Genomic DNA, 10323 nt, shown 5'->3' with positions numbered 1-10323 from the left:
CAGTGATATACATATATCATAAACACCTATTTTCGTGGAATGTTCGTGCAACTTTTTTCGGTGAGGCACTCTAATGTACATACCAGCTTTATTTTGGCTATTGAAAATCTAATAGAAATTACGTATACCCTTTCCGAAGGGCTTACAGCTGTTATTTTTATGTATTTGTATTTCTTTTATTATAAATCACAATACTATTACTTTTATAATAAAATTCATTCTTTACACGTACTTGCATACATATCTCTTTATGTGAAAAAAATAACTTAATTATAATTTGGTTAAACACCATAATGCTTATACATATTTACTATAATTATGTGTGTAAATCTAATTTGGGAAAATTACCTTTCAAATACAATTAATTACAGATATTATAGATAGTATTAATTAACAATTCGATGGCGTTGTATTAAATTATGTTTTTACGCGTGGTACGCGTTCTCTAATATACGCACATATGCACATACATACATATGGCTTACATATAGGCCATAAAAATCGACCAAATGGACAAGTACATAATAACCATGAAATTAATAGGCAATACAAGCCACTTCATATTACAATATCTAACTAAGTATTTTCTTTGCTTACTTAAGCTAAACATGCCGCTGCCTTTGTTGTTGTTATTAAACTAATTAATATCAGCATTATGACCATGAAATTGATTTCAATAGGCTTCCGCATGGATGCGCCACCAGCCAAATTATCAACAAAGGGTATTGCACTATTTGCATCCATGGCGGGATCATCGAGGTCCGGTACTGGAAGCGAGTAGAAGACGGTGCGATCATTAAGCGGCTGCAGTGGACGGAAATTGTGAGTCAATGGCGTGTTTTCGTGCGAGTGCAGACGTCGAAAATGCTCAATCTAGAGATGGTAAGAGTGTGTGGGAAGATTAGAGAATAAGCGAAAAATTAAAACAAAGATGCAGATATAGTAATAAAAAATAAACAGAGTTGCAATAAATATTCGAACAAACTGAGACAATGTGGCTTACATAAATGAGCCATATTTTCTGCGCGGCTGGCTCTGGTTCTGGGTAAGACTAAGTCTAAGATTACCATTTTCTAGGAACTACGTCGGACTGGGAAAAGTAGGATAATTAAAGGAGCTGGCGACGCCTACTACTGCTGACATGTAAAGAGCTGAAAACTTGCTTTTAAATTTGTGGTGAGAGAGAGAGATTTTATTGCCAAGTATCGTCATTCATCTTCGGCGGATGAGCAGCGCGCCAGCTCTAACCGAGATACGTTAACATATCGATCATTTGCGCCTATGCTATGAAGAAATAAAGGGATGAAAAGTCTTAAGGTCTCATTTAAGCGCACCTAACTGATTAGGTATTTTGATTTCAGCGAACTCGAAAAAAACAATTGGTACGAGGAGGTATGCCACGTTGTGAGCTTTGAGAGGGGCCGCCGAAACATGTGAGTACAAAGAGCTTGAGATGCTAGTCGATAGGAAAAGCGGGGCCTAAATAACAAGTTCGCGGCTTAAAGATAGCAAACTTGCTCGAAGTCCGACGCAGCGTCGTCCTTGACAGCAAGTGCTACTTTGCATAAGTACAAAAATCACACGCTATAAGTCATTCGTCATGCTCGTGCTGGTGTATGACGTGGAAGCATGGACAATGCAAACATCCGATGAGCCGGCTTTTGGAGTTTTGTAGCGAAATATTCTGCGCGTTGGCGATAGCAAATACCGCAGACTAAGAAACGATGAGCTGTACGAACTGTCTAACGATATGAACACAGTGCGGCGAGTTAAAATAAAGCGGCTCCGCTAGCTTGGCCATGCCGTACGAAAGGGCAGAAACGTCCCAGTTCTGAAAGCATATAATGTTGGATCGCGATGCTGGTAACAGTGGAAGAGGAAGGCCTCCAAATATCAGACGGAAAAGCACTTGGAATAGGCATTTTCAATTGGAGTCAGTTGGCACAGCAGAGAAACGACTGGCGTGCTTTGTTGAACTCGGCCAGAAGCGCTGAGCCGGTTACAATCCCGAAGGAGAAGAGGACAACACCGTACGCTCTTTTTAATTGACCTTTTTATTGCTACATTGCATCAAAATCTTCTTAGTCTCTACTAGGACTTATTTTTCATCTAACTAAGCACAAAGCATATCCGTCGATTAATTACTCGCCAAATACTAACTAACCTGTTTGGTTGATATGCCAACTGGTTCCTTAAAATCAATCCAAGTCACATCCTCACTGCAAGGCGGCGTGGTTAACGATCCTACATAGGTATAATACTCCATATAGACATTTACGAAATCCCATAGATTTGGCGGATCGACGAACTTGGCTACCGAATTTGGTTTGATGACATGCTGTAGCAGCTCAGTGAATTCAGCATAATCCGAGTTATCATCTGCTATTATCTGCAATAAGAATAATAAACGTAACGATTGCTCCTTTTTTCGATTACCCATGCAATACTAATTACTTACTTTGTAAAAATATGCCAAAACTGCCACACCATTACTATGCTTTGCCGCTTCGCCAAATGTTTGATACTTTGTATTTCTAAAAACCATATGCAACTCTGCGGGGAATGATACATTATTTATGCGATCCTCGCTACCGACCGTATCATTATCGCCCCAGTGAAAGTGCAGTTGCTCGAAAGCGAACGAACCATCAAGTGGACCACCAGATATGGTTGGACGTTCGTCTTTGTATTCAAGGCGCACCACCACAGTGTGGCCGTTATTTAGGATTTCAGCATTTTTGGGCGTTAGCTGAAACCATTGGAATTTGAGTGGTTGCGGGAATGTGCGCCGAATCACATTAAGCGAATCGATGTTGATTGGACTTTGATGTTTGCCACTGCACGTACTGTACTGCTCACCCCAGTGATCGGGTCCTATTGAAGGTTGAAGAATTTATTTATCCAATAAATCACATTACATATACGATCATACAATGGTATTTTTTACTCACCCATGGCACCATAGTAGGCAAAATCTTTCGCAAACGTCATCTGAAAAACTAAGAGACATACATACAGACAGTTGAAATTTCGAAAGTGTTAATTTATTGCGCTTGCAGACGTCTACTGGCGTTTAATGGAGTTATTCGCATCATGTGTGTGCTTTTCTCATAAATGCGCAAACAAACTTATGATACAAATATATGTAACTAAACACGACACCGTAAAAATCAATGTACATACTAGATTATGTCCTCAATTCGCTAAAAATAGCAACGCACTCACTTCATTTAGCATTTTGCTGAATTATTAACAATGAACTACATTTATTTCACAAATCTGTGCGATTGTTTGCGTAAAATATTTCAATGATGTGGCTAATTGAAATTTACGAATTTATCATCTAAAAATATTCCGAAATTCGGGAGATGTTTTGCTCAATTACTCGCAAGACAGAGACTCTTCATTATTTATGGAGAGTATTAGTTAGAAGGAAAAGAAGAAACTCACGCTGTGTCTACAATCGTGATCATCAATGCAAACGGTCTTAAACACATGTCCGTACATATAATGACGTATTTTCGGATTTTCGGCCTTTCAATTTCAATTCCGTTAGTTGGGTCTCAGAAGCCATACCTTAAAAATATACATACATATACATATTAGCACGTGGATTAAATTTTGTGACTGTCTCTCATATGTATATCTCTTTAGGATTTCAGTCCAATCAGTCTCTCTCATTAGTTCCTTTAAACACTTTCGAGTGATTAATTGATCTGCCTATTAGACAAGGAATTCCAAGCGAGCGTTTGCTAGAGAGCAAACTTACTGCAACGAGAGATCAGTAGGATCAGCTGTACACTCGATTGCAAAGGTTTCGTAGCAGGTGTATTCTTTGATACGGAGACTCACTTGACAAACTGGGCTTCGAAATACAGAGAATAGTGAGTAGAGGTATCCCACAAAAGGGAGTCATTGTGCCTCTATTTTTTGGGCCATCAACGACCTAGTAGAGTCTCCGAAAAGTTCGAGCTGTCCAATGGTTGCTTTGTTAGGTCATTATATCATAATGTTAGGGGAAAATTCTTAGGTACCCAGTAAGAATTTAAGCAAATGTATCTAAAGTTGGTAGCAAACTGGACTGTTAGTTATACACTAGGCAGGTTTTAGCCCCTGCAAAACGGAGCTTAGCCCTTTCATAAGGAAATATAAAATCCCTATTACCTTGCGCTTAATCCCAAACAGCAAGCCATGCTGAAAGTAAATCAGATAATAAAAATAATTATAGTCTTTGGCCGAGCTTCTCTTCTGAAGATTTACTGTTTTTCGTCGACTCCAAACGGCGTTTGTATTTTTATGAGAAGCTCTTTTTCATGGCAGAGGTTTGTCATTGCCAGCCGAGGGGCGACCACTGTAAAGAAAGCAAAGTTTTTTGCGATGGTTGCTTTGACCAGGGCATTGAACCCAGGCCCTGCGGTGTCATAGTGCGCACTGCTAACCACTAAACCACAGCGGCCACTAGTAAAATAGATAAGAAAGGGAAAATAATATTTCGGTAGCTTTATTCGGTTATAAGGGGCCTTTAACCGAAGGTGGTTGATTGGCTCTGTTTAAGCAGTTGGAGAGTAGTCAAACAACTGACCTTCTTGGAATCAGTAGGCCCTTAGCACCACTCGTACTCGAATCTTTCAACACTCATATTCCTTAAAGGGAATATTGTATGAAGTTCAATCTTCGAAGTCAGAGTCAAGTGAAATTATTTACGGATGGATCGAAGTTAAATGGAAGGATACATCAAATCATTGCCTTGTTTCGATAAAATGCTCATTTGGGTTCCAGAGCCATAGTGATATTGGTACGGTTAAGGCGTGTCGCAAAGGACAACAAAATTACAAATATGTTTTTTCATTTAATGCCCAAAATCGCTACTTAAGTCGAGGATATCACATATAAAATTTTAGTTCTGATTGAAGTCGATTAAGACGTCGTCATAGGGTAATCTGAACATTGACCCCTGTGCGACACGCCTTAACTGTCTCCAATCGGGACCAAAATTTATATGTGATGTCTTCGACCATAGTAGCATCGACGAAGGGGTTGAGGATAAGGAAATCTGATGTAAAAATTTGTTCCCTACAGTTAAGGACCATCCTAATGTACACACATTGCAATTTACCATATTTCATATTTCGCCTTTACTCCTCGATGGCAGAGTAAACCGTCTTGTTATTTTAATCGCTGTTTATAAAGAATGTTACATTGTGCGAATGTTTTCCTTTTTCACTGGTCAAGGCACGCAGTCTCCTGCGATTAGTTTCGCGCTAAAAAGATTTGATTTCGTGTTTCGCTTATGTTTGAAAATGTCGCTTGGGTAAGGATAAATTGGCGTTCGTCTTGCGTGCCATTCTAGCTATGTAATTGCAATTGTGTTAATTGTGTTAACCGTACGCGTGATCGCATTTAAACAAATTTTAAATATGGAACCAAATTTCTAATGGACATGCAATGACATTTACTGACATGCTATTGGCAGGGAATAATTGTTTTCAGAGAGTTTAATCGACGGCATTATAAACGGAAAGTGAAGCACCGATGCATTACAAAGCTGTCAACGAAAGGCGGAAGTTCTCTTTTATTATTTTTTTTTTATGAAAAGCCAATCCTTAATGAGGGAGGCTAGATGAAATGATTAAACAAAATTTAGACTTTTGCATGCTTGTATTTTTTACTATTAACTGATGTGGTTAATAAAATTTGAAAACTTGATTGTGCGGTGTGTTTTAACCCTTTGAGAACCGAATTAAAATGGGGCTAGAACTTTTTTGAATCCTCAAATATGAACAGGTAAAAAATTTTAACGTCTAAGATTTTGGTTTAACCGTTATAAATTGTTGCTTATAAATGTTTATAAAATTTTTTAACAAAAACCACAAATATATTTTAAGCTTTGATGTTTTTATTTAATTTCCTTTATTATATTTTTAAATATAAACTCTTTAGTTTAACAAAAATATAATTTAATATGTGTATTTTTTTTTTAAATGTTGCAGAACCACTTTTAGCAACATTTATGCTGCGCACAAGTAGTCACAACGAAACTGCTGAAAACCAATTGCTTCCATAATTATGACTTGTGGCTCAGCTTTTAGCTTTGACAACATTCTAGAGTATCATTTGATACAAAACCGTTAGGAAAAAATTCAAAAGACTAGATTTATAAATGAAAATGCCAATGTTGCCTATACGCAACATATCCCCTCGAAGGGTTAAATGTGCCTAAAAATGGTGCAATATTATGCAATTGATGATCTTTTAAAAAAACGCTTTGAAGACTAGGTTTACGTACTTAGGCTATTACAACAGATAGAGCATTTAAAATTTGGTTGAGAAGTTATTGAGTTATGATCAAAAATTATTTCGTTCACCTATTGGATGTCATAGATACTTGTATATGGGGCGTATGTGTGTAATTATAGCAGATTGGTGGCTCAAGCTACATATGTATATCTAGAAAACTCGTTTCACTTGGAGATTGCATTTCGTGGTCGATTTTTTTTACAAAGAAGCCACGCCAATTGGCCACCAAGGCCCTGTGATTCAAAGAGACTGCGGCTGCTCATCCTTTTTTCAAGTTGTGAATCTATGCCTAGTGATTGGACCTGGATGTGAACGAGTGCCTCTCGGTTGACAGTTATAATTTTGAAATTGGAAAGGCAAGTGAGAAGTTAATTAACTGAACCCATTAAGCGACCTGAAGATTTTACGAATGCTTGATCCGAAACGAAAACCGAACAACCTTTTTTTAAGATTTAATATTCGTTTCGACCAAACTGTTTAGCAGTGGACTGGGGATTCGATGAAACCAATTTTTTCTGAAAGTAATTTCTCAGTCTTCTCATGTTGAATATTTTAAGTGTTTTGTTTTGAATTTTGAGTTGATGGTCGCTCAGCAGCATTTAAAACAATTAAAATTGATTTAAATTCAAATATTTATATGTATGTATATTCAAAAGGGCTTTATTTGTGGTTCGGGTTCCGAGGAATCTGAACCTGGATTTTTTTTTCCGCTGGGTGCGCTTTGGTGCAAAAATATATGAAGAAGCTTTATCTAGAAACATTGTTGAGAAACAATGTTTGCACTTTTCCTTCATGTTGCTTCCATGTTCTTTGCATGAAAGCGCACCCAGTGGTAGAAATAAATTGCAGATACAGATTCTATGATCTCGAAAGTGCCAGAAGGATGTTTTGAACATATAAATATTTGCATTTAAATAAATTTTAATTTTCTTAAATGCTGCTCTGCAACCACCAACTCAAAATTAAAAAAAAAAACGCTCAAAATCGCCAACCTGAGAAAACTGAGAAATGGCTTTTTTGCAAGCTTTTATTTAACGCGCTCTGTATGTTTGTTTGGGTCAAATCTTGCAATCAATTCTCGACCCACTTTCCTGTTGTCCCAGAGACTTGAAACTGCAGACTTAGATCAGAACCAGATGGCAATGCAATACTATAACTTGGTTTCAAAACAAAAAAAAAATCATCCGGTTCACGTCTCCGCCTTGAAGTATTTAAGCGCAAGATTCTGTGGCAGATAATGGTTACAAATGCGCCAGGAAGGAATGAAGTTCTCCACTGCGATGTGAAGATCAGGTAGGGTAGGACCTGGCCTCATTCTCTTATTTCAAGCAAAGTTTATTCTTGCATGCTTGTATTTGAAAGTAACCATTTTATTGAAGAAAACCTTGACCAACATGAATAAGAATGGATCTTGTCAACTCATTTTGAAAAATTTCCATAACATCAATTATTTATGAATAATTTAGTTCTAAGTCAAGCTTAACTATGGCTGCCAGCAGAAAAATGTGACTTACAATATAATTTATTAGACTTAGTGGAGGATTAAATACTAACCAGATCTTTCATGGTTAAATAAATTGTTTATACGTTAGCGTATTCATATAAATATATAAAAATCTATATGCTTATACAGGTTTTGAAAATTACTTGGTATGTATGGTATTCGATACGATGGGAAATTTAATTCAAATTTAATTGTATGCATTTTATATAAGCGGTATTTATGTATTAATTAATATATTAAAGTTACGTACATATGTATGTATGTGCATAATTATTGCAAAGTCGATCAAGAGATTTATTATTACAAACTTCAAATAAAGTACCTACCGCAATTGCTTTTCGAAAGTATTAGATAGATAACTTAGCAAATAATTTATAAGCAAACAAGTAATTTTTAGCAAAAAAAACCGACTTCAATTCTCATATAAAAAAAAAATATATATATATATATATCTCATGATCCAATTTTCGGATCTAAACCAAATTAGTATGGGACCACCTCTGAGACACTACTTTTCCGATGCAAAAAGAATTATCGAAATCGGTTGATCGTGGTCCAAAGTTATGCGGTACATACATAAAAATAAAATAAAAAATATTCCGACGAACTGATAACCTCCTCCTTGTTTGGTAGTCGGTAAAAAAAAATGCACTGCAATCTGGTGGATCTATTGTGCCCTTTGCACGCCACAACACTACCTACCAAGCTCCGCGGGAGAGGTGACAGTGCGTACATAGCAGTATCCGTCGTTGGAATGCGGAGGGGCCTGTTTCAGTGGTTAAGATCTTATTTCATTAGGTTTGTTCCAAACAAGCCGACGGGTACCCGCGGGTACTGCCCAGAAGGCGTTCCTCACGCTAGAAAAATGGGTAATAGAGAGCGAATACCTGCCACTTTTGGATCGTAAATGTCTTCTTCTTCGTGCCCGAAACAGCCCGGACTTTTTTCCGGGCAGAAGTGTGCAAGAAGTCAATTTGAAATAACAGCTGTTGTTTGTTTACATCCGCTAGCAAATTTTGTAAAATACAAAATTGGGAAATAGCACTAAAGGTTCAGAAATGTAGGTATTTGCTAATTTTTTTAGCTATACATAAGGCAAATACACATAAAAGCATTATTTAGAACTGATTTGTTGATTCCGGGCATGAAAAGTGGTTTTTTGCGTTCCTCACGCTCTGGACACTTTTGGCACAGATTGACACATACTTGACAATTGTGAGAGAGTAACTTATTTTTACGCTCTAATTACTGAAACAGCCCGGAAAGCGTGTGGAACAAGCCTATTATCGATAACTTTCTCAATTCTTTTATAAAGAAGGATCCCTTGTCATCCCTTGTCAAATTTCATTTGGTGAACGAAAAATGACTCTGAAAATGGCACACAAGCGATGATGGAAAATCGTTCCACAAAACGTTATATTCCTACCCTGTCGGAAATACCGACAATGAAAATGAGAAGGATGTTAAACTTACGGAGCTGAATGATTTTGGTAGGGAGTAATAGGAGTAGTCACTCCTTCGGACGTTCGAGATGAAAACTACCCGCGCACTCCTCCACACCATACCTATCATAATGCTTACTAATTCAGTATGAGTTCCCACCCTGCTTCAACAACACTGGGCTGATGCAATATACCGCAGGTTATTTGTCTCGGTTGAACGAGTTTAACGCCCATCCAACTAATCGCCGGGTGGACATACATACATATATATTTATTGACAGCACTCAGTGTGATGTAGAAGGTATGTTACATAGTTTCTAGATCCCCTGTTTAACAGAAGTGACATCCTCTACGTTAAGTGTATAGGTAAAATTTGGTATGCTAATCGTTTGCGTAGGTACGGTTGTGTCTCTAGCTAAAGTTTGGTACAATCTTGCAGCTGCAGGTATACCTTCACAGGAGGTTCTGAAGATACCTCTTTTGACTTTTTTAATCTTCTTACTTAACTTGATATTATTTATATATTTCCAGTAAAAAAATCGATAAAAAAGCGATATATCATTTTTTCCCTTTTTGCAGACAGCGCATAATAAACTCTGTACTGAATTAATAAATTTTTTTTTTTGGTAAATTGCGGAAATTTTTTTCATTTTTCATTATGTACATAATTAGCTCTCAATTAGCCATCAATTACTTATTATGAACATAAGCGTTTTTTTGATTTCATGCGTCATTATTGGCCCTCATTACCTACTTATGCATGTGTGAATGTATATGCCAGTTATGTTAATATATCATATCAGTGTAAATATGTATTGTAAACCAATATGTGTTATTCACAGTTGATTTCCACTTAGGTGCGAAAATCAACAATTTTCAGACATGTCTGCCCGGGTAAATGGGTTGAAATAAATGTAACAAAAGTATTAATTATAATGCCACTGATTAACGAGTACTTGTCGAGGAAAAGCGAAGTGAATTTTTAGCATCGTCAGCAGTTTTTTTTTTTAATTTCATGGAAATATTTTTTGCAGTGGGAATATGTATTGATGCCATTGTACTTACGAAGTACCTACTGGT

General features: G+C 36.9%; 1 protein-coding gene across 1 annotated transcript in view; it reads right to left on the bottom strand.

The window, feature by feature from the left end:
* Window positions 1-297: 297 nt before the first annotated feature.
* LOC118747878 (carbonic anhydrase 7-like) overlaps window positions 298-10323 on the bottom strand; it is a 45398-nt gene continuing 35372 nt past the window's right edge. The window contains exons 2-5 of the mRNA XM_036482073.1: window positions 2952-2999; window positions 2459-2874; window positions 2165-2389; window positions 298-873 (exon numbers count right to left, since the gene is read on the bottom strand). Coding sequence (XP_036337966.1) covers window positions 598-873; window positions 2165-2389; window positions 2459-2874; window positions 2952-2999 — 965 coding nt within the window. The 3' untranslated portion in view covers window positions 298-597. The remainder of the gene's footprint in view (window positions 874-2164; window positions 2390-2458; window positions 2875-2951; window positions 3000-10323) is intronic.

This window comes from Rhagoletis pomonella, unplaced genomic scaffold (assembly GCF_013731165.1).
Source record: "Rhagoletis pomonella isolate Grant_MI unplaced genomic scaffold, Rhpom_1.0 Rhpom_scaffold_00012, whole genome shotgun sequence".
NCBI classification, from domain to species: Eukaryota; Metazoa; Arthropoda; class Insecta; order Diptera; family Tephritidae; genus Rhagoletis; species Rhagoletis pomonella.
The sequence above is the reverse complement of the archived record's forward strand: the minus strand, read 5'-3'. Positions and strand labels throughout refer to the sequence as shown.